Raw genomic sequence first — 25566 nt, forward strand, 5'->3', positions numbered from 1 at the left:
CCCTGGTGTAACTTCCTGCCTACTCCTTGCAAATAAAAGCACCATTATTTATTGTTTTCAGGGCAATAACACTTGACTAATAAATGCAGCAGAATGAAAGTTTTTCATTTAAATTAATTGGTAAGACAAATGAGAGCAGTGTCCCTATAAACCAAGGCAATGAAAGGAAGGAAGCTGGACAAGTTAGATACTAATTAAACTGAGCGCCTACTGGTAAAAGATGAGACAGTCGATATTTGGAAAGGTACAAACCCATTGATTAAATTATGGGCCAGAGGAAACAGGGGCTCTTGCTGAAGAGGAAACCGACTGCAAAACAGAGCCATTTAAGGCAGCTTCTTGGTAACTGAAAATGAAAGCCTGGTTCAGAATGAGAAGTAAATATACTTGGCAGCTAAAGGATACACAGAAGTGTTTATTTGTTGTGTAATAGGCAAGGAGCAGCAGTAACATTATCTTGCTAGATTTGGAATCAGCACTCCCAGTGTCGCATGGAGAGGAGATGTTTGCTGAGGATCTTGCAGTTGGCTGATGTGAAATGATCTGAAAGGCCTATACGGCTTCAGAAGGGTGATGGCTTGTGAGTTGCCTGACATTAGGAAGGCTAGGAAGGGTAGCCCCAGCCACAGGGCAATGGTCCTGCCTGGAGCCAAGGAGGCGCTTCACATGAGACTGTAAAGCGCCATAAGGGCTTGTGCGGGGAGAGCGGACTTGATCTGCTCTCCCCACACACAGGCTGGGAGCTTGCCCTGGGCAGCCAAAATGACCACCCACACGATTACTGGCTCCATCATGGAGCTGGTTGGGGGATGGGGATTGGGGGCCTCCTGGCCCCCGGAAGTCCCAGAATGCTCCACGCTTGCACGGAGCATTATGGGGAGCCCCCAGAAGCCAGGAGGCTTGTTGTAGCCTCCCAGTCAGGGGTCTCCTGGTGAGTCAGCATGGCACGGAGCTGCGCCGTGGTGATTCACGATCACAAAAATGGGGTTAAACCTTGTTTAAGGTGGTGGGGAGGCTGAGCTCCCTTAGCCCGGTTTTGGCTGGTCATGGGAATAGCTTCCATGTGTGTTGCCCATGACATTATAGTCTGGGCTTGCACCGTGGTGGCAAGCTCTAGTTATTGCACTGTGTGGGGTGGAGCCCCAATCCCCTCTGCTGACCAATTGTAATCGACAAGGTTGTGGCCCATAATTACCAAACTCCTGTGACTTATGTCTTCATTTGTCTAGATGCAATGTAGAAATGTGCCTAAATGATAAAGTGCCATCAGTTGCAGATTGCAAAGCCAGGCAGGATGGATAAAGCATGGGTAGGATGTGGGGACACAAAAGTGTGAAAGGAATTTTCTTAGTGTGTCAGAGATGGAGCTGACGAACATTCAAGGGTTTCAATGGTCTCAGGGAATGTTCTGAATCTGAAGGCACATTATACAGTTCTACTGCTGAATCCAGGCCTGGGTGGGAGACAACCTGGGAATCATGCAGATGCTACTCTGAGCTCTTCAGAGGAAGAGCAGGACATAGATGCAATAAATGCATAGAAATCAATTTCCAAAAAGGTTGTTTAGAGACTGGCTGCTAACAGCTCCTGCTGCAGTTAGGCATTCTTTAGCTATATTTTTGAATGACCTTAGCAGAACTAATATTATCCAATACTGTGCATAAATGTTTAAGACGAAATGTGAAGGCTCTTTTATCCAATGAAAATTTCCATTCAGAATTTAAAGAGTCAAAATGTGCACCTCTAGGGGCTGCCATTTGGGCAGGAGAGTAAGGTTTAAAATAGTGGAATATCTTTAATATGTATTTGTCATATTATCTAAAAGACATGGCATATGGAAATGTAACTCTCCCATCACTTTTTAAAAGGAGTTTCATCCATTTGCAACCAGCATATTTATTTGTATGTGTCTGACAATGGTTGAAATATTGGATAATGGAAGTGTGCTACCTGCTAAAGCACTTTCTCAGGCATCCAAGTGTCTCTTGAGCTCTCCCCACCTGGTGAGAATGGTCAGGTAAAATTTATGAGCCCTGATAAGATATCTGCCATTGACTGGAACAACCACACAGCATGTAAACCTGCCAAGTGCCAACAAGGAAGAAGGTGTTCCAACTCCTAAATACCACTGCAAAATAGTCATTCACAACAGGGAACTAAATACATTTGCAGAAAGGCAACAATGTTTTAGTACTGCTGTGAATTGAAACGTGGTGTCCAAGGGAGAAAATAATGCCAAGTTTGCTGTCTTCTTTTCCTGAGCATAATGGACTGCTATAGGCGTTCCCTCGCTCTTTCTGGTCACAAAGAGTCCATTTCTGAATGTCAGAGCTGCTCACTGTTCTGTTTACTTCCTGGGCTCCATTCTATTCCATGTGGGGTCCAGCAAATGTCATGCACAGACACATTTATGTTAGCCATGCTTGTGCACTCACAACTCCTTACAGATGTTTCCTAGAACTCCAGTAGTAACCATGTCATAGGGCTTGTGTATATTTCTCCCGATGGTGCTGCTGTGGTTGTGGAAGTGTTCTGAGGAGTTGTTGTTATTATTCTGTTTCATTTTCCGGAAAGCATACAACTTTCTAGTTGCTAGTTGAACACTGATAGATTTTTCTTTTAAAAATTGATTCTCTGATAAAACATGACTATCAAGCATTCATGTCTATTATTGATAAATTTGTACCGCACTTCCTCCAAAAATGCTCCAGGCAGCTTTCAATATAAAACTATAAAACATCAAAAGAGAGTTCTGCCACACTGAAAAACAAGCAATGGAAGCAGGAATTATGCAACAGTAGAAAAACAGCAACAAAAAGAACCACAGTGTTCGAATTGTACTACCGTTCTATGAGAGTTTCTCGATTTTATTCCTAAATAATGCTATCATGTGTGGCTCATTTCACAGTGTGCTGTTCTTATTCTAGCTGCACCTGTGAGGGATGGATGGTTTTTGTTTTCAGCTAAGGACACATGGAGGGAGGAAGCACTGGAAACAGTCAACTTTATTTATTTATTTATTTATTATATTTTTTTACCTCCTGATATGTACATCTCTAGGTGGTGTACAAATTTTAATATTAAAAATAACAGATTATTAAAATACATTAAAAAATTAAAAACTTGTGAGAACAGGAGAATCTTGAGGGTCTTCCTGAAAACAAACAGAGCAGGAGATGCTCTTATTTCAGCAGGGAGCATATTCCAAAGCCCTGGAGCAACCACAGAGAAAGCCCGGTCCAGAGTCATCACTAGACGAGCTGGTGGCAACCGTATCTGGACCTCTACAGAAGATCATAAAAGGCAGGAGGGTTCATGACAAAGGAAGCGTTTTCTTAAATAGCCAGGACCCAAGCCATTAAGGGCTTTATAGGTAATAACCAGCACTTTGTATTTCACCCAGAAACGTAACAGGAGCCTCACTTCAGTTCTTTCAAAACTGGTGTTATATGGTCCCTTTGTGCTGTCCCAGAGACCAAAGTGGCTGCCACATTCTGTACCAATTGTAGTTTCCAGACTACGTACAAAGGCAGCGCGACATAGAGCACATTACAGCAGTCAAGTCTGGAAGTTACCAGCATATGTACCACAGTTTTAAGGTCATTCACCTCTAGAAATGGACGTAGCTGACGTATCGGCCGAAGCTGATAAAAAGCACTCCTGGCCACTACCACAACCTTTGAAACCAGGGAGAGCTTTGGGTCCAGGAGCACTCCCAAGAAACATACCTGCTCTGTCAGAGGGAGTGTAACCCCATCCAGAACAGGCAGATCTAAACCATCTCACGGGTCACAACCCCCACATAGTCAGTACCTCCAACTTATTTGGATTCAACCTCAATTTGTTGTCCCTCATCCAGCCCATTACTGCCTTCAGGCAGGCATTTAGGGAACAACTTTAGATCCTCTTTCCTGCATTTGAGGGCTTGTTTTATACAATATCTTGAAATAATAAATTCTTCTTCTTCTGTATTTATTTTACTGAGTACATTCATAGCCCACCTTTTTTCATCATAGAATGCAAGACAGCATACATAGGATTCCCAGGCAGATATGCCCTAAACTGCATATCTACATAATGTAGATATGCCCTAAATTGCATTTAACTAAATAAATATTTTTAACATGTCTGATGATGATGATAATGATGATGATTGTTATTATTATTTTTACATTTATATCCCACTCTTCCTCCAAGGAGCCCAGAGCGGTGTACTACATACTTGAGTTTCTCTTTCACAACAACCCTGTGAAGTAGGTTAGGCTGAGAGAGGAGTGACTGGCCCAGAGTCACCCAGCTAGTTTTATGGCTGAATGGGGATTTGAACTCGGGTCTCTCCAGTCCTAGTCCAGCACTCTAACCACTACACCACGCTGGCTTTCACATTCTTGCAGATGCTAGAAGTAGGGATGTTTCCTTATAAAGAAGCTACAAACTAATGAATTTGATTCCCCTGGTGCATCTGTTACTTCAGCTCAACCACTTGATCTTTGATAGCTTGTCTTCAAATATCTAAAGACTGTCGCATTGAAAGAGGAGTGGATTTGTTGCTCTTGAGGGCAGGATCAGAACCAAATGGTTGAAATTACAAAGAGATTTAGTAGCTGTCTAGCAAATTTTGGAGGAACTCCAACTCCAAAATGCTGTTATTCTATGTGTAATGCACTGAAAGAAGCTTACACTGATAGCCACCCTGCTGTAATGTTTCATTCTTCCACATGTCTTTCTTTTCATTTTGCACTTTTAATTCCCATTATGACAGATAGGAGGTGGCTGTCCTACATGTAAGCTGAGTTCCTTGTTTCTTTTTCTTTTGATCGTCTCTGGCTGCATGTTCTCTGTTGATGTCTTGTTCCTGGTACTTGACCATCTTGTCTGTGAAAGAAAACGCTCCAGCTGGCTTACCTGATAAGAAGAAAGGAAGGTTTGCTTGGTTTAGTCACTCCACAGAAACTCATGGTAATGTTCCAATGTATTCTGTGTCCATCCTCTATGTGTACGTTTCTGTGTAGTAACTGTGTAGTCTGTTGGTGCATGTATATGTTTCTTTCTATTGCTTCTGCATCATGTGCACTTGTGTTGAGGTGCCAGCTCCCATTTAAGATCGTCCTCTTCTTGCAGATTGCTTCAGAATTGTGTGCCATGCCCCCAAATATGTCTCCAAGATGCTTCATCCAATGTCTAAGGATTATTTTCTCTAAGAATCCTGTTTTGGGCCCCTTGATCACCCTTGTGCTAAAATGTGAATTATGGGATCATTTTGTTTGTTTCTTCTACATCAAGCTGATAATTCATTATTCCTTAGGTGACTTTTGTGAACAGATATGCTATATAAAAACATTTGGAGGTACTGGAAAAGAGTGTAACTACAGTATCCTAGTTGTTTAGATCTATTGAAAATGAGAGATTACATAGACTAATAGTAAAGGAAGGAAAGAAGAATGAACAAAAGAAATAAAATTGGAAGCCATTTCACCATAGGTTTTGAGGAACAATGCAACATTTTGGTATAATCCGTCAAGCATTGTTGCTATGCAACCTGCATTCCATTTGATATGGTGTGCGTGTGACATATACATACCACAGCTCTCCTCCTGGACAGTGAAACCTATGGTGATACAGCAGTACTTGACAGACTGCACACCATGTTTGCATCTATGTATTTATTGCTGCCGTTAGGGCTTATACCACATTAGCTGAAAACAAGGTAGTTTTGTGTGTCTAATCGAGGTTTTACACAATTATTTGTTAGGTTTCTGGTGACCATCAAATGAAAACAATGGGACCTGGTCATCTGAATGGTTCCAAACATTCCCATTTTGTTTAGTTTTTTAAATTCTTCTAGGAAAGTGATAGATAAGATGTTTCAGTGCTTACAACATAAAGGGAATTATGAATTTAGACTTTCCAAAACTTAGAGCAGAAAGAACAGATGACAACTCTTCCCTCTGGTGTACAAGAAGGCGATTGTTAGAACCCATCCATAATGGATGGATTCTTATTACAATAAATCTTGTTTCGTGACATGTTAGATATGTTTTCAGCCCTTCATGCAAGGACAAGCTGTGAAATCTCACAAAATTCTGTAAAGTTTTGTGGTTTGAGGGTTTGTCAAATCATGTGTCCAACATGTTCTTGTGTTGCCTCTGAACATTCATTTCATTGCATTTAATTCATTTTGTGTACTATACCCAGAGAGCAGGAAAATGGAAAGCATTAGGTGAGCTTGAAATTGCAGCACTGTGGAGTTAGACTGAATACAGTTCAATAGAGAACCCAAACCAATTATCTGGGAACTGTTGGCTGCTTCATGGACTGATGAAAGCCATTGTCCTCATGAGGACAAGTGAGTGCTGAGTTTCTGAAATATAGTAAAATGTCTTGACCACAAGCCAGCAATCAAGATGAGCCTGGCTTAATATCAGGAATGGTGTGGACCTAAGTGAATTTTACAAGAGTGTAAGTTAAACAATAACCAAAAGGTTCCATCCATTCTTGAGAGCTCTGCTCTCACAAAGAATCATTTTGATTTTGCCTGCTTTCATACAACATCCTTAAACAGATGTCAACTGATGTCCTTCTCTAGAGTCTTTAATTGCCTGTCCTTATTACAGGAAGGTGGTGTTAAAGATTTAGGCTTCCAGGCTAACAAGAGATATGCTAAGGGTCTCAGGCCTTCATGATTCTGAAAGAGAGATTACATTTAACTGGAGGAAATTTATCAGTGCCCTGATAGTCAGGAATATAAGTTGCTGACTTAGCATTATCTCTTTCTCTCATCTTCCTTAGCTGATATTTCTTGATGTTTCAAAATGTACTCAAGTGTCTTACAACAGTTTGGTTGGCTGTTGCTGCCCTGAGATTTCTGCAGATAAAGGGGTTTGAACTATGTGTTCTCCAATTATTCTTTATGACTGTGTTAGCTTTGGAACTCTTCTATGCAGGTAATTCAGTACACTGTTGTGGATCATTCCAGTTGAATTCCAGAAAAGTCCTTGTGAGACATGCGCATACTCTCTTAAATTACTAGCCATGTGAGTTCTTCACATTGGGTTGGCTTCACACAGCCTGGTGGCAAGTAAAGTGTTGCCAACCCCTGGATCCCAGCAAGCGCTCTCACTGCAAACTGAAAGTTCCAACCATTGTGTGTCACCTGAAGCTGGAAATGTCAGGTTCCTCAGCCAGACTTCCATCCACCATCTGAAATTTGCCACCCACTTCAAATCCTGGTTACAGATTTGAGGGAAGGAGGGAAATCTGGCTAGGGAACCTGATATTCCCAGCTTCAGATGACACACAATGTCTGGGACTTGCCGTTTGTGTGGGAGCACTCACTCACCAGGAATTGGAGGTTGGCAGCACCATGTCGTGTGAAGCCACCCACAGCCAAAAGGTCTTAAGGTGCAAAGTAAATAAACTTTGATATGAAGTGTAGCCAAATCGGATCATTACTTCTGCTTGACTTCTTAATTAGTTGCTTTGAGAATGTTAGAACTATTCCGTGACTTTCAGTCTGTTACATTTCATGTCTATTCTACTCTCCAAAACTTGTAAACAATTTTTAATATAGAGTGTGTGTCACATAGTGTGTGTTAGGATCAATGTGTGTCACATTGTGTGTGTCAGGATCTGCAAATAGGCTTCTCCCTGACTTGAGATGCCTGGAACAATGTAAAGGGCTTCAAGGGGAAAAGCAAACACGTACAAGCAGTCCATGTAAATGAACTGAACTCTTTCTGAAAGCGAGGATATGAGTTTACCCTGACCTGTGTTAAAGTGGTACTCAGTGTATCCAGACCCTTGCTTGTCAAGAAGTTTGTATAAGTCTGCCCTAAATCCCCCTTTTGCACCTGTACTCACTACACCCTACTTATGAACAAAAATTCTTCTGGACATTGCCTGACCTGCCTAGATCAACAAGTGAAGAATAGAAGCAAAATACTTTTTCTTGTTTCCTTTGTATCCGCATGTATGACTGTGTTACCAAATGCCCAGCTTGCAAGTCAACCTTTATTTTTTTCACTTCCACAAAGCTGCTAAAAGCAAGCAGAGTGATGGTGTTGTAAGTGTTGCAAGCTGGTGTTTAGTGAAGCAATCTTGCTTCATGGCACTACATGGATCCACAACCTTCATCTTCACCATGCCAGTTTTGGTCATCTGAAGTGTCTATGCCTTATCCCAGAGCAGTTTTGCATCATAGAATGCAAGGACAGGGCTGCCTCAATGCTCCTATGCAGCAGTTCTTCAAAATTCAGTTTTGATTTTATTTGCCTCTGATTGTCCTTCAGTGTCCCTTGCTCATTTCTTGCCCATGTATGTTTCTCCATGTTCAGATTGTGGGTTGCTGTTGAATCAGCATTTTAAAAAATTGAATATGCATAAAGACAGCTATGTACAAAACCACGCCAATATTTTGCTGAACAACAACAACAAACAGAAGGAGAGGGGACTTTTATCTCTTTGGGACTTGGAAGGAGTTGAGGCTGTGGAATGCCAGGAAAAAATTAAAAAAAAAAATGAGTCTGTGGATAGGGATAGGGAAATAAATAGTTCAGGATACACTGAATAAATACCTATTATGTATTTATCACCCAGATCCAGACCTGCTTAACTTCAGCAAGGTTGCCACGTCTTGTGCTATCAGACCAGACTTTTGCATCATTGTAATTAAAAACAAACAAACACCAAGGAGAAAGTTCTGATAGTATTGGCAGAAGAATTATGGGACTATAGCAAAGGACTCTGCCATATGTTAAAACCCATACCCCTCTATGTATCACACAATACATAGAGGGGTATTGTGTGAACGTCAGGACCTGTTCAATGAAACACTAACTTCATTGCCAAAATAATCCCAGAATTGGGATGGGGCATAGAATAGTGTGCAGATTAAAGAAATTATTTGAAGCCCATTTAGATATGCATTATGTGAAATGCAGCAAGTGCAGACATAACCTGAGTAATAGAAATATGAAAACAAACTTGATTTGAATTGTACAGAGACATACAATATGAATCTCATTCTTCCTCACAACAGCTTTATAAGGTATGTATTTATTCAAAATATGTATAATCTGCCTTTCAATAGTAATTCACAAGATGGCTTACATCATATTTAAAAGAATAAAAAATAAAACCAAACAATCAATACTAAAATATATTTGATAACAAATCAAAGCCATTGGCAGTTAAAACAGCAGCAGTGTTGGTCAATTGCAATAAAACTCACTAAAAGCTCAAGAAAATAAGATGATTTTTACTTGATGTCTAACAGCGGAGTAGTTGCAAAATGAATGGCAATTGCTTGGGAGTTCTACTACTGAGGCACCACCACTAAAAAGGCCTTATAACTGGAAGACTTCCACCTCACCTCAAAAGTTGGGGACATTTATAGCTGGGCCTCTGGCAAAGTTCTTAACACTTGGGCAGGTTCATATGGTAGCCGGACGTCATTTAGATACCCGGTTCCCAGACCGCTTAGGGCTTTGTAGGTCATTAGAAGTAAGCCATCATTGTTCCTATAAATATGTAGTGAAACTGAAACTGAAAGTAGAGACAAGTCCAAATTGTGCTCTGGAGATTTCGTGCTCAAGCTCAGAATTTTATCCAGATCATTCACATCCTAGACCTTCCTTCCATCCACCAGACCACTCCCTCTTCGTGATTATCTTTTACTTTTTTTGATAAATTAGTACTTCCTCTGTCAGCAAGTAACTGCTATTCCATGTATTGCAGACTAATTACCAACCTTTTGTTCTTTTCTTCCCTCTGACCCTTGCAGTGAGCATGCCCACCAGTGAGACAGAATCTGTGAACACCGATAATGTGGCAGGAGGTGATATTGAAGGAGAAAACTGTGGTGCACGGCTGGCGTGAGTTCAACTATATTTATGCTATGTCCTGGTTCTACCATCAAATCTGGCTGATATAACAGGGATAAACATTAAAGACTTATTTCCATGTTAGCTTTGCCAGAGGTTCCTTCTTTAACTGCAGAATGAGATAATATTTGGAATAAGATGTGGTTTTGTTCCAGAACACCACAGCTTCTGATAGAACATTATTGATGTTCTTTATTTCACAAAATAAGCTCCATTGCTCTGCAAGGAACATGATTTTCAACTTGCAAAGTTCCCCATTATTTAATTTTTGAATCTGACATCTGCATTTATAGGAAGAGCTATATGGAACCATAGTTTCTGAGAGTCTCTCAAAGGAATTTCCCATACAACCCCCTCACTCGGGGTTACACAATTTGGCCCTCCAGCTGTTTTTGAACTACAATTCTCCTCATCCCCAGCCACAATGGCCAGTAGTCAGGGATGATGGGTTTTAATAGCAGAGATATTTCTTTAGGATATGTTTGGGAAATTCAAATATTTTCTGATAATCACCTCCATAGAGATTACCCCTGCTAATTGGTCAAAGAGGCATGTTCCAGAGTGGTGGCTGTCTTATGTTTAGCAGGGGAAATGCAACTCTCCCTATTCCGCTCAGCACAGTGTCAGTATCTCCTTGTTTTTCTTTTTAGATTCCAGCCTTTTTGGGACAAGGAGTTATCTTCTCATTGCCATGGAAACCACTTTATGAACTATTTTGTTGAAAAGTGGTATATAAATATTCTTAATTATTAAAAATAATAATGTATACTCTAAATGTTCAGGACAGCTTTTTGCAATCACAAGCAGCTTCCTATTGGTAAATAAATATCCAGCTCAATATTTACAGCTGTAGTATTTCTGTCTCCAAGGCAAAAAAATGTATCCCTGAGGGATTGCTAGCATTAAGGCCACCAGAAAGGATTTTGGAAAATAAATTAAATGTGAGTCATTGCAATTTGCTGTTGTGCCTTTAATCCCGTTTATCAAAACAAAAAGCTGGCCCAATTTTATCCTGGGTGTAAATTAGGTGGGAAGAATAGAGATGCACCAGGAATGAAATTGTCTTGTATGATAAAGGTGGTTGTTATTTTTCAGAATATTTCTGAATTTCACATAACATTTTAACAACAGTTCCAGATGAGAAATTTGGAGCCACTACAAATATCCGTCTGAAAAACATCAATTTCTTGTAGCTGAGGGCAAAGGCAGAAAACAAAATGCTATAAAATATTGGGAAGGAATACATATTAATGCAAATAAATAAATAAACAAACAATGGCATCTGAGCAAAGCCAATGGCAACAATGCATACAGCTTTAAAAAATAATTCAGAAGCTATTTTCAAGCCGGGGCTGGTGTGCTTCTACACAGTGCAATAACGAAGTAATATAAATATTTCTCATAAGTAATAACTAGGATCCAAAATACATCATACTTGTATTTTCTGAGGCCAACTGTGTTGGTAGGCTAGCAGAATTGCTCATTGCACAGAGCTCTTAATGCAACAATTTGAAATGCATATGTCTTCAAAGGTATTAGACCTCATTCATACATTCATGTACAGCAATTTATTTCTCTATCTTTGATTACTGTCTACTGGCAGCTGAATATGAATATGAACATGAACTGACTCCACTGAAAACACTGCATTTGTTGTGATGGTGAAGTAATGAAATATCTGTTTCTGGTAGTCCATTCATATGTGGAAGTAATCACTTGAAGATCCATGGGTGAACCAGCCCACAGATTACTGAAATTTGACAATGACCTAGAATTGTCAACCTAATTAATGCAACTCTTGGAAATACCATTGCTGAAACCCAATTCAAGGCTTGAAGCAATTGAGCTCAAAATAATAAGTGGCTTGGCATTACCAGCTTGAAACAGAATGTATATTTCTTTAATAATATTGTTTTCGCTCGAGTCGTCCTGTGCAGAGAGAAAGTCCAGCTAACTTCCATAGGGGGGACTCAAAACAATAAACCTAGGAGAAAATAAAACTCTTCAATTGAAAGTACTGTATCCTGGAACCCTGTAAATAATGAAAAGTGTCAGCAGCAGCCTCCAGTCTGTTAGCTTGTTATTTCCCTGGACAGTTTATCTTGTGTTCTTCTGGCTGTTAGAAGAATCCTTGCACAGCATTGGAACATTCAACATTAGAGTCTAGAGAAGCAGGGAAGGGCTGGCCAATGTGTACTTTCCTGCCGCCGCCACTATATGTGGGCTTTATAAGCAAAGCTCATCTTTCTACTGCCAAACTCAGTGTAGAATACACTAAGTTGGTTCCTATATCAGCTTTAGATGTGTACAGACTTCCTCTGCCACCTCCTCCCCTCATCCAAATGCTCTCAGTTCAATATCTAAGAATTATATCTATGGTTGCCTATCTTCACATCCAAAAGTTCAGAAATTCTGCATAATATCATCTCAAAGTGGAATAAAGTATGTGAGCCATGCAAATATTGATTGGATTTGTTGATTTTGGTTTGGAATTTGATTTTGATTTGGAATTTGTTTTTTAGTTTCTTATAGGAGCCTGGATTGGGGATACGATGGAGAGATTGCTAGCATTAAGGCCACCAGAAAGGATTTTGGAAAATAAACCTTTGTCATTGCGATTCTCTGTTATACCTTTAATCCTATTTATCAAAACAAAAAGCTGGCCCAGTTTTATCCTGGGTGTAAATTTGGTGGGGAGAACAGAGACTTCTGGGAGAAGGGGAGGTCAGCAAATAGCCCTCCTGCCCACAAGCACCTGCACTTCAGAACTGGGAGCACATCAGCTGTATGCATGCAGCATTAGTTAGGATGTTGACCAGTATTTCTATGTCACTGCTGCTCTAACAGATCTTAGCTGTATCCGGTGGTTTTTCAAGTAATTTCAGCCAGTGAAGTACCAAAAAAACCCACCAGGTAATAGAGAGCAAACAGATGTGAATTTCAAAGAGGGGGACTTTACTAGGTAACCTGTTGGAGTAGTGGAGACACATAGCTGCAGCTCCTAATGCACCAGAGATACAATTATCACATGCATGATGAGTGGAATAACTGCCACATCTGTTAGCTTAATTAAATAAAATGTTCTTTAAAATGCCAATCAGCTCATTTGGTGAATAGTGAAGAAATAACATTGAAATCCATCCAGTGGGATTATGAGCAATTTTAATTTTATTTTCCCGGCCAGGGCCAGCTTAAAGTTTTAAGATGCCCCTAGGCACTGGTGGACCATTCAGAGTTCAATTATCGGTCCTCTGCTGCAGTGCAAGGATACAGAGTGGAAGTCAGACCCCACTTACAGATACTGGCTACTTTTGGTTCCTCTTACTTCTCTTCTGCACAGCAAATGCCGCAGTCATTAAGGCCCACTTCCACCTCCTGCAAAGACATTAATACATCAATTGCCATCCCCATGGTTTTATTGAGAGTGCATTAGAGTTAACTAAGCAACCTTAAAATGCCCTGAACTGTGTGATTATCTCTTGAACTGTCCGCTGTTGTTTTAATTACACAAGTACTGTTTTATTTAACTGATTTAAGGCACTTTTTGTTGTACATGAAATGAATGGCAGCTGTCAACAGGGGCTCATTAAAGTAAATTAAAGAGTTAATCTTACCATGTTTCTATCCCCAGTTTTTCTCCTCTTTCTGCAGATGATCTCCCCACTTTATTTTCTGGGTACCCTTTTCCATTTGGCCTATTTTATTCCTTTTCCCATGTTTTTCATGTATTGAGAAATTTGCACATTGGTATAATCTGTAGCATTTTTCACAATCCTAGGATGCTTAAAAAAACCATAAATAAATATTTTGTCCTTTGTGATATCTGACAAACATTTAAAAATTTGTTGACAAAGCCCACTAAAAGGACTATTTCATCTCCCCACTTTCGGACCCCATTGTCTCTGGTCTCCATCTGTACATTGATGGACCTAAGTTCTCCAACCCTCCCCACTTCTCTGTTTCCCCAGTCCCCATCCTCATTCAATCTCTTCCTAAAAGTTTCAAATTATTAAACATCAACAGTAATTCAAATTAGCAAATTTTATAACTTTAAGGCATGTTTCTCTTTACTTTTCTCTTCAGTCCATCTTTTACTATAGTTGATCCCTGTTTGGTTGTTTCTATCTGGATAGAGTGTTATTTTAAATTCATTTGTTTAATTGGACTTTTCACATAGGATAGAATCTATAAAAGCTTGGTTGAGATCATTGTGTGCAAGCATAAGCCCCTGTAGGTGGCTTACTGTGTCCTTTCCAGGCTTTCTGTTTGTATTTTCCTATAATATAGGCAGATAAACCTGGTATAGATAAACCTGATATATAATATAGGCAGATAAACCAGGCAGATAAATCATATTGCTCATGATGTCACTATAAGACTGCAGGAGAGATGTATTCAAAGCAGAGGTGGTTTACTGTGTTTGGACCATCTGCTGATGATAGCTTTCCATCTCTGAAGTATCTTCTTCAAATGGAAACAGCTGACAGTGGTTGTCTGCACTGGGACAAACACATTTTTCCGGATACACATAGGAACAGTACACCTGAGTTTAAGTTGTGTGATTTTTGCAGTTTACCATGTTTGTGCTATAGTTATATTATGGTATTTTTCAAGCTGGTTCAAGACTGTTGTTAACAGTTATCAGATGTTCTTCACATGCATGAGCTTCTTAGTGCTGACACACAGGATTATTGACCACAAGGTAGTTGTTCAAAAATCTTTTTTGTGCTGGCCCCCTCGCTGCTGCCAGCTGATCACATGCAGCGTTTGCAACATTAGCTTTTGCAATGGAAACCAAAGAGCTTAATCCTGTGTGTACTGGTCATGTACCAAAATTAAGTTATTACTATTGCAGCTGCTACTACTATTACTACACTACGCAGCTCAGAAGAAACTTATTCACTACTCAGTGGGAGAAGGAAGGAAGGAAGCAGGGCTCTCCAAACTTTAGCACAGGGATGGTAACATGAGGCTCTCTTGCTGTTGTTGAGCGGCAACTCCCACCATCCCTGGCCAGAATAACTTGTCTTTCTGTACTTGGCAAAGGATAAGCCCTCAGCCATTCCTTCCCTCTGTGTGGCAGCAAATATATAACATATAATCCATAAAATAGTTTCATTAAAGTAATTAGATATAAGGTAGTTTGCTAGCATTTGTTTCAGGAGGATCTATAGCAGTACTGATTGATTTATAGCCCTTATAACAGAGAACAGCATCCATATAGAATCTTTCTTTCTTGTTAGGAAACTTAACAGCCTACTGCATGTGATTAAGATGCACTAAAATGAATTTTTTTTATCTTTTAGGCATCGGATCTCAAAATCTAAGTTTAGGTAAGTAACTATATTTTGCTTTTTTTACCCACTTCCTCTGATATTTTGTATGAACATCCCATCTCCTTTTGTTGTTGTGAATATCCATCACTTCACCATGGTACACTGCTAACTAAAGATTTTGATCAGTATATTACTAAGTAACTTCCTTTATTACTTTTGCAAGCTCCAGCTAATGTTTTCTTGCTAATTATCTGGTGAAAGGAAATCTAATGCTGTCAATGAGACTATCTTTCATGTGGGCATCACCATGATATGACAACTAAAGCCATGTAAAAGTGAGAAGAAAGTCGTCATTGGGCGGGGGGGGGGGACCTCATATAGATAAGACTACATGGCAAGTGTTCCATGAAAATCAGGTCCTATAATTACCCCAGTGGGAGAAAACCTGTGATAAGATGCTTGATCAGAAAAGAATGTAGAGAGACTCATGAATCACTAACATACAGGTTCAACTGAAACAAGTAAATAGTGTATTATCGTGAAGACATGATACATAAGCGATATAGCCTTAATGAATGAGTGAAATGTCAAGCCTGATAAAACAATTTGGCAAATAAAGCAAAACTTGATCACACTTGAACAGTAGAGAGATGAACCCATGATTTATTTGAATATATGACCGTGCCAAGCAGTATTTGGGAGCAAATAATAATGTGCTGATAAATTGAATAATTCTATAAGCCATACTTTATTTCTATAGTATTGCTGTCTCTGTTTGACCCCGCTTCAGGACCTCCCGCCCTCAACTTAAAAAAAACTCTCTAAAATGCCAAGAAAATATTAATACCCTAAAAGCCAATAAAGATGCTACAATGATGGGCTAATGATGGGCTGGAAAAGAATAACTTTTTCACTAGGAAAAACATACGGAACTGCATCTCACGATCAGTGAGACCTGGTTTTTCCGAGTGTGCGGGGAGGGAGCCCTGGGCGGCTGGATCGGCCGGCCACATGATTGCAGGCTTTGTGACGGAGCCGGTGGGGGCTGGGAAGTTCGAGGTCCGCGTGTTCCCCGGAAGCCCCAGTATGCCCTGCACGAGCACGCAAGGCATACTGGGGAGACCCCCGGAGCTGGGAGGCGACTTTTCGCCTCCCCTCCGGGGGTCTACTCGTGAGTAGTCATGGCGCAGAGTCGCGCCATAGCTACTCACAATCAGATAGCCTGGGTTTGTGGAGTGCTCGCTCCGCAAACCCAGGCTAAGGGGAGGGGTACTTGAGCAAGTTGCCTGCTCTAGAACCACCGAGCTTACAGCAGAGCCCAGTGGTTCTCACGATCAGCAAAAATCGGGCTAGCAGAGGCTAGCCTGATTTTTGCTGATCGTGTGAATAGCCCCACTGACTATTTATTTGTTCAGTGTATTTCTATACTGCCCCAAACTTGTGTCTTGGGCAGTTTAAAATAAATACAATTTATTATATTTTTGCAGTTTATAATAAGTCCAGATGGCTAGAGGAAAGCATAGAAATATGTTTATAAAGGGTTACTGAGAAAGGCAACATGCAAGAGAAAAGACAACATTGACCTTATCCATAAGCAGGCAAAAACAGGACAGAGGAATTAACCATGGGAGTTAGTTTAGGAAGTAGAGCCTGAAAGAGAGAAATGGAGGTGGTTGGAAAACAAATAGAATAAGTTTGAAGCTTGAGACGGGGTTGGGGGTGAGGGGGGGACCAAGGGAGAAAGGAAGGGAGCTACGGCAACATTTATAGAGGCGCCCCACTGCAGAGGTGCTCCAGAAGGCATCCAGTATATACCCTGCATGGTATCTATTCTCCCAACTCTTTATAACTTTTTCTCTGACCAAAAATACTTATGAAGCAATCAGATCAAAAGGGAAAGTCCCATCATTTGCACTATTCTAATTTAAAGGGTGCAAAAACACCATATTGTCCCTTGTCTAAAAGATAAATGCTATACTACAACAGAACTTTAAGAGAAGCGGCTCCATCCCATGACCTCAACACGCTTCGGGCTCAGCTGTACTATGCTTTTTGCATAGGCTGAATCTTTTCCCTGTGTCTGAAGTGCCCCGAATGTGTAGGTGAATTACATCAGCCTTATCTTATAGCATCTGTAGCAGTAACAGTCACATCAGCCCTGATGCTATATTTGAGCATAGTCTCAGATGTCTTATTTTTTCAGGCTTGTTACTCCTGTTAGGGGGGCAAACTGAGCAAGGGTCAAATAGGGATTTTTGGCCAGATTGACAAACCATATTGTCCAAGTACTCACTCAAGAAATGCCATGAGATGTTATCTTTTAGGGCAGAATTAGGTTGTGGGTAGAATTTGCTGTAAGATTCACATAATATTCATGCCATATTATTTCATTGATTGCTGATCTGGAACATAGTTGTGCCTAGGGACTGAGAGAGACAGGAATGGTCAAAGAGGAACCACATCCCACTTTGCACATGCATTATGCAACAACAACAGCAACAAAAATCTCAGAACATCAAAACCCATTAGCTTTATTATCCAAGACAGAGCCAAGTGTTGCTTGGAAACTGGTTGCTAAGCAAGCTAAATTCTGAAGGGTAGGAGATATATAATTAGCTTTAAATACTTTGTGTGGTTAGTAATTACCCTCAGAAGTCACTATGACACTCGTGAGGGGCTGCATGTTCCAAGAAAGTAAATCGTAATGTGGTATTGTGCTTGTGCTCCCACTCAGCAAATAATATCCATAGCTCTGGGTTCAAGAGAGAAAATGCTCAACTCTGCTTTCGCAATCCTTGAAAAAAAATTGGAGAAGGGAGTTCCCTTTTTTGTAGGGATCTGGGTAGGTGTTTACCTTCACCTTGAAATTGCAATTATATATCATAGGGACAAGACTGGGCCAACTTTTCTATTGATTTCTGTGGGCAATGACAAAACCTGTGGTTATTCAGTAATTGAAATTACTGTTTTCATGGAAAAGAGAAAGCCGAAGGGGACATATGTAGCTGTTGGTAAATGAGGATGCAGTCTGCCAGACACTACCTCTGTCCTCCCACTTTTGAGTCCCAAAACCTATCTACACAAACTGAACTCTGCAATTCTAAATCAGGAACACCGATAGACATTGTGATATTTGGATCAGTTGCCATGAACTCTACTAAATTCAAATACAAGGAGAAAGCAAAATGGGAACAAGAAGCAGCCCCTTCTTCCCATTCCCAGCAGCAGCATCTTTGATAGATTTGTTCTGCAAAGGTCACTTCTAACCCCAAACTACCATGATTGAAGAAAGGGGTAAAGTGTGTGTGTGTGTGTGTGTGTGTGTGTGTGTGTGTGTGCGCGCGCGCACGCGTGCGTGCGTGCGTGCTCACGCACATGTGTGTGCACATGTGTGCAGGAGTATAGCAAAATCAGAGTGGGACAAAAGGTGAAGATGAACCCACACACACACTTCCTTCCCCCTGTGTCTTTGCTGCAGAACCATAAGGATATGGTTAAAAACAAAACATTCTTGGGACACTCTTTCTCTCTCTCCTATGCAGATAATATCACAAACTCACCACACACATAGACACTTTCATATATACACACACCCTTTATGTGCACACATTTTCCTGGCTCAGAAGCATTTTTAACATACATACCTGCTACAGTCCCTTCATATGTTAATATAGCATCAACAGTAAAGAGGAGCTGTCATCCACCTGCCCCCCTCCTGCAAGGGCTCAGAGAGATTTATTTCCCCTTATTCCATTATACCTACATGAGTGTGTGTGTGTGTGTGTGTGTGTGTTTGTGTGTGTGTAGATAGATAGATAGATAGATAGATAGATAGATAGATAGATAGATAGATAGATAGATAGATAGATAGATGGTCCAGCTTTGCTTGACCATTGGGCAACCACAGTGAACAATGTGAAGATATGCCATCTTCTTTTGCCTCATTCTTTTCAAATTCAGACAAAGTAAAAAGCCACTCCATGTAGAAAGTAGGCCAGTCTCCAGTCAATTTAAATTGATCCTTGGAGTCATAAGTCATATCAGAGGAATGTCTGGATAATATGTTTGGCCTACACAGCAATAGTAATCACAGGTCACACAGAGTCCCTTTCCCCCCATCTACTGTTTTTCCCTTCTCCTCCTATTTCAAGCCGCTACTGGCGCAGGTGGAATCGGTTCTGCAGACGAAAATGTCGAGCTGCTGTCAAGTCCAATGTGTTCTACTGGCTCGTGATCTTCCTTGTGTTTCTGAACACTCTCACTATTGCCTCTGAACATTACAGCCAGCCTGACTGGCTCACTGAAGTTCAAGGTAAGAAGAGGCAGGATACTGTTTTCTTAATAGGTTTATTTTTGTCGTTGTTATGGATATACATAGGCTGAATTCTAACAGTTAGAGTGATCTAGGTTAAAGAGCGAACCAGGATTGCTGAGCCCTGCTGAGCTGGTTGTGAGAACACCTTTCCCAATCAAGAAGGTCACAGAGTAGCTTTTAAAATGACACCTGGGTGATTGCCGACAGGAACTTGGTGTTATCTGGTTCAGCCAGCAAAATTCCCTAAGGTGTGATTCGTTTTGGATAAACATGTTTCAAATAAACCAGAAGGGGACAGAGTACAGCCAGGAGTTGAGCAGAAGGAAACATATGACAGCTTGCCAAATAGGTCAAATGATGGTAAGGGGATTAGCTCACGCCAACACCAGGTGAGGGATTCAGCGTATAGGTGTCTATATACCAATGCCAGAAGCCTCCAAGCAAAGATGGGTGAGCTGGAGTGCTTGGTTACTAATGAAAACATAGATATAGTGGGTGGAATGGAAACCTGGTGGAATGGTGAGAACCAGTGGGACATGGTTATTCCTGGATATAAACTCTACAGAAGGGACAGGGAGGGGAGGATTGGGGGAGGAGTAGCACTGTATGTCAAAGAAGGGATAGATTTCAAAAAGCTAGAAAACCTAGGTGGACCAGAGTCCTTCACAGAATCATTATGTATAAACATTACGAGGACTGAAAGGAAAAGTGTTACTAGAAATGTGCTATCGCCCTCCAGATCAAAGCACTGAGAATGATCTTGAGTTGGAGAAGCAAATAAGAGAGGTGTCAGAGACAGGGCAGTAATAATGGGTGACTTCAACTGTCCACACATAGACTGGGTAAATTCACATTCAGGTATTGAAAGAGAGACCAAATTTCTAGACATGCTAAATGACTGTGCCTTAGAACAGTTAGTTGTGGAACCAACCAGAGATATGGCAACCTTGGACTTAATCCTGAGTGGTGCCCAGGACCCGATGTGAGATGTCAGAGTTGCAGAACCATTGGGTAGCAGTGACCATAGTGTGATCCAACTCAGCATATATGCAAGTGTTGTTGGATGTGCTGGACTTCAGAAGAGGAAACTTCTCAAAAATGAGAAAACTGGTAAAAAGGAAGTTGAAAGGGAAAGTCAGGAGGCTCAGATCATTCCAGAAATCATGGAAATTATTTAAAACCACAATACTAGAAGCACAGTTGGAATGTATACCAAGAAGGAGGAAAGGTACCACCAGCTTCAGGAGGATGCCAGTGTGGCTAACAAGTAGAGTCAGGGAAGCTATAAAAAGGAAGAAGACTTCCTTCAGAAAATGGAAGTCCTGCCCAAATGAAGAGAACAGAAAGGAACATAAACTCTGGCAAAAGAAATGCAAGGAGACAATAAGGGATGCAAAAAGAGAGTTTGAGGAGCATATAACTAGGAGTATCAAGGGGAATAACAGAAATTTATTTAACTATATCAGAAGCAGAACACCTTCCAGGGAGGCGGTTAGCCCCTTAGATGATGAGGATATGGAAGAGATTATTAAGGAGGATAAGGAAATTGCAGAGAAGCTGAATGAGTTCTTTGCATCTGTCTTCACGGCAGATGATACTGAACATATACCCTCTCTGGAATTGAGCTTTTCAGATTTAGCGGCTGAAGAACTGGGCCAGTTTGAGGTGACAAGGGAAGATGTTCTAAACTGTCTTGAAAAACTAAAAATTGATTGATTGATCGATTTCTATACCGCCGTTCCAAAAATGGCTCAGGGTGGCTTACACAGAGAAATAATAAATAAATAAGATAGATCCCTGTCCCCAAAGGGCTCAAAATCTAAAAAGAAACATAAGATATACACCAGCAACAGTCACTGGAGGCACTGGAGAGGAGAGCAACCAGGGTCAGCCCTGGTTGCATATGAATTGGAGACTTGATCTGTGAGCACTGCAAGATATTCCCCTCAGGGGATGAAGCCACTCTGGGAAGAGCAGAAGGTTTCAAGTTCCCTCCCTGACTTCTCCAAGATAGGGCTGAGAGAGATTCTTGCCTGCAACCTTGGAGAAGCCGCTGCCAGTCTGTGAAGACAATACTGAGCTAGATAGACCAATGGTCTGACTCAGTATATGGCAGTTTCCTATGTTCCTATGTTCCTACTGTGCTGGGGGTGGACAGAGCCAGTTACTCTCCCCCTGCTAAATAAAGAGAATCACCATGTTAAAAGGTGTCTCTTTGCCAAGTTAGCAGGGGTTATGGGGATATTAACAAATCGCCAGGGCCAGATGGCATCCACCAAAGAGTTCTGAAAGAACTCAAATGTGAAATTGCTGATCTCCTAGCAATAATATGTAAGTTGTCCCTACATTCAGGCTCTGTACCAGAGGACTGGAAAGTAGCCAATGTATCTCCGATTTTCAGAAAGGGATCCACGGGGAATCTGGGACATTACAGGCCGGTCAGCTTAATTTTGGTGCCAGGTAAATTGATGAAAAGCATACTTAAGGACAAAATTATTAAACATATAGAGGAAAGGGCCTTGCTGAAGGAGAACCAGCATGGCTTCTACAAGAGAAAGTCTTGCCTCACTAAATCTGGAGTTCTTTGAGAGTGTCAACAAGCTTGTGGATAAAGGGGATCCGATTGGCATAGTATACTTGGACTTCCAAAAAGCTTTTGACAAAGTTCCCCCTCAAAGGCTCTTGAGTAAACTTAGCAGTCATGAGATAAGGGGACAAGTTCATGTGTGGATCGGTAATTGGTTGAAGGACTGGAAACAGAGGGTAGGTATAAATGGAGAGTTTTCACAATGGAGGGAAGTAAGTGGGGTTCCCCAGGGATCAGTAGTGGGATCAGTGCTCTTTAATTTGTTCATACATGATCTAGAAGCTGGTGTAAGCAGCAAAGTGGCCAAATTGACACTAAACTATTTAGGGTAGTGAAATCCACAACAGATTGTGAGGAGCTCCAAAAAGATCTCTCCAAACTGGGGGAGTGATCAACAAAATGGCAAATGCAGTTCAATGTAAGCAAGTGTAAATCGATGCATATCGGGGCAAAAACTCCAACTTCACATACACACTTATGGGATCTGAGTTGTCAGTGAATGACCAAGAGAGAGATCTTGGGCTCATGGTGGACAGCTCATTGAAAGTGTCAACTCAGTGTGCGGCAGCTGTGAAAAGGGATAATTCCATCCTAGAAATCATTAGGTAGACGATTTAAAATAAAAATACTAATATTATAATACCATCCCTCTCTCACAACACTAGAACCTGGGGTCACCCCATGAAATTGAAGTTTGGGAAATTTAGGACTGACAAGAGGGAATACTTTTTCACACAGCGTATAATTAAACTATGGAATTCTTTGCCATGGGATGTGGTGATGGCTACCAGCTTGGATGACTTTAAAAGGGGCTTAGACAAATTCATGGAGGACAAATCTATCAATGGCTATTAGTCTGGTGGCTGTGGGCCACCTCCAGCCTCAGAGGCATGATGCCCCTCAATACCAGTTGCAAGGGAGCAACATCAGGAGAGAGGGCATGCACATACCTCTTGCCTATGGACTCCCCAGAGGCATCTGATGTGCCACTGTGTGAAACATAATGCTGGACTCGATAGGCCTCAAGCCTTATCCAGCAGGGCTGTTCTTATGTTCTTAGGTTCCTGGGCTAGCCTCATTAAGCCTCTGTGGTTAAACCACATTTAACCAGGATGGACAGTCAGATCTGATCCTGGTTATCTATCCTGGTTAAATGTGGTTTAACCACAGTGGTTTGACCAGGATTGCCTGAGAAAAGTACATTCTCATGACCAGCTCTGCAGGGCTCAGCAATCCTGGTTTAACTCTTTATTTCATGGTTAACTCATGATCGTGAGAACCCAGCCACAATTTTCTAATCAATTAAAATTATCTTTATGAGTATATATAGGCTGAAATGAGCTATATAATAAGAAAATCATTTTGACTAGATAGTTAATAGAGTTACAAAATGCCAAAGATGTGTGTGCATGTGTATTTGTCTCTCTTTTTATCTATCCATCTACCTCAATTTTCTGCTTTATGTTCTGCTCTTTTGTCTTTATGATTAATTATCATCCAGCTACAATGGGAAAGAAGGATTAAAAACAGGCACCCGATTTTCCAAGTGCTTATAATTAATCCATTAACCGATTTGTTTATGACTAGCCTTCCAGGGTTCTATATGACTATATAGATAACAAGGCATCAGAGGACACTACTAAGGCTCAGTTGCCCCCAGGGGTGTTCCTAGGGGAGAGGGGGCCTGTGTTCAACTCTCTCTCCAGCTGCCCCTTGGAAAGAGGGAGATAATGATGAAAACAGGGAAGGGTGGAGGGCCCTCAGTAGCTGGGGCAGCCGGGTTATTTGAACCCATTCACTCAATTATAGCTACACCACTACATATCTATTCTTGCATATGCACACTATAAGATTGCCAGATTCTGGAGCTTTCAAGATGCAGTGTGCTTTATGGAACTGTGTTGTCCTAGAACAGTGATGATCATCGTTTTGGACCTGGGGAGCTGGATTCTTCCTAGACTTAATGTCATCATCCCCTCTTATGAAGCTGCCTTATACTGAGTCAGGCCATTGATCCATATAGCCCTGTTTTGTCTGTACTGACTGGCAGTTGCTATCCAGAGTTTCAAGCAGAGGTCTTTCCCAACCCTACCTGGAGATGCCAAAAATTGAACCTGGCACTTCCTGAATGCAAAGGTGTTCTATCACTGAGCTATAGCCCTTCCCCTGCAACGTGGCCAGGGAGAGCTGCTGTTGCTACTGCAGCTGTAGTCTTTCTGTTATGCTGGTCTTTTAGTGACACTATAATGATCATTATTTGTCTTTTTTTATGAGACACTGCCAATAAGGTACTGCTGGCTCTTTTCACGGCTGAGATGCTGCTGAAGATGTACAGCCTGGGTCTTCAGGCCTACTTTGTATCTCTCTTCAACCGCTTTGACTGTTTCATCGTTTGTGGAGGAATCCTGGAGACCATTTTGGTAGAAACCAAGATCATGTCACCACTGGGTATCTCAGTGCTGAGATGTGTCCGACTACTGAGAATATTTAAAATCACAAGGTAGCTTTCTTCTTCTTTTGATCAGTGGTGTTCATCGGGCGGGTTGCCTATAGTGCATGCAGTAATTTTGATGATGATGATGATGATGAGTATTTTAATAGTGGTTTTGAGTGTTTGAAGTGCTTCACTTGTATTATCTTCGTGCAGTCTTTATAACAACCCTGTAAGGCGAGTATTATTATCCCTGTATTATGGATGGGAAGCTGAGACTGAGAGGTAGTGGCTTGTATAAGGACACGCATGGCTGAGGTTTGAATTGGGAATTTCCTGATATGTAGCTCAGTGTTAGCTTAGTGCACTAAGCCACTACTTAGTCACTACCATAAGACCTTCTCTCATAAGACCTTTTGACAGCCCTATGCACAAATTGCCTTCATGAATCACCTTCCTTCATTATATAGGTCAGGGGTTCTCAAACTGGGGGGTCAGGACCCCCCCTCCCGGGGTCCCAAACAACTCAAGAGGGCGGAGGGCAGGGGCCTTACCCAACATTTCCAAGGTGTGGAAACAGTCAAGGATGATGGGAGACAGAAGCCAACAAACACTTGGCTTCTCCACCACTCACAGAGTGGGCAGGCACAGCAGTGGCACTTCTTTGACAGGCCCGCCCCATGTGGAAGAATCTGCCACTTGCCTTAGTAAAAAAATTTAAAGCACTCCCCTTTTTGCCCCACCCTTTAGATCTCTTGGAATGGCTTGGCATGGGGCTTTGATATTGAGCACAGACATAGGGCAGGGTAGGAGGGCTCTGAATCTCTAATTTGAAGTGGAATGGTCAGTCTGTTGTGTTTTAATAAATTATTGATTTTTTAAAAAAATAAAAAAGTCCTATAGGTGGCTTGATGCATGGCAGAAAGTTATAAAAACTTCTGGAACTGAAGCCCCTCTTTGGACGCCAGTGGGAAGCTGTGTAAAACCATGGGGCTAGTGGAGGTGGGTGGGCAGGGGGAGAGAATGCTTATCTTGCAAGAAGGGCTCCAAAATTACGTAGGTGGACCTCTGGCTGC

The 25566-nt window shown here is 41.3% G+C and overlaps 1 protein-coding gene and 1 long non-coding RNA gene across 33 annotated transcripts in view; one reads left to right on the forward strand and one right to left on the reverse strand.

The window, feature by feature from the left end:
* The window catches only part of CACNA1C (calcium voltage-gated channel subunit alpha1 C), an 852604-nt gene that overhangs the window by 621285 nt on the left and 205753 nt on the right, over positions 1-25566 (forward strand). For all 32 annotated transcript variants that reach the window (XM_053254970.1, XM_053254974.1, XM_053254969.1 and 29 more), the window contains 4 exons: positions 9782-9872; positions 15188-15214; positions 19309-19469; positions 24334-24559. In XM_053254970.1, coding sequence (XP_053110945.1) covers positions 9782-9872; positions 15188-15214; positions 19309-19469; positions 24334-24559 — 505 coding nt within the window. The remainder of the gene's footprint in view (positions 1-9781; positions 9873-15187; positions 15215-19308; positions 19470-24333; positions 24560-25566) is intronic.
* Positions 17459-25566, reverse strand: part of LOC128326992 (uncharacterized) — a 235157-nt gene continuing 227049 nt past the window's right edge. Inside the window, exon 5 of the long non-coding RNA XR_008308388.1 lies at positions 17459-17583. This is a non-coding gene — a long non-coding RNA (uncharacterized LOC128326992). The remainder of the gene's footprint in view (positions 17584-25566) is intronic.

Source organism: Hemicordylus capensis, chromosome 5, assembly GCF_027244095.1.
Source record: "Hemicordylus capensis ecotype Gifberg chromosome 5, rHemCap1.1.pri, whole genome shotgun sequence".
NCBI classification, from domain to species: Eukaryota; Metazoa; Chordata; class Lepidosauria; order Squamata; family Cordylidae; genus Hemicordylus; species Hemicordylus capensis.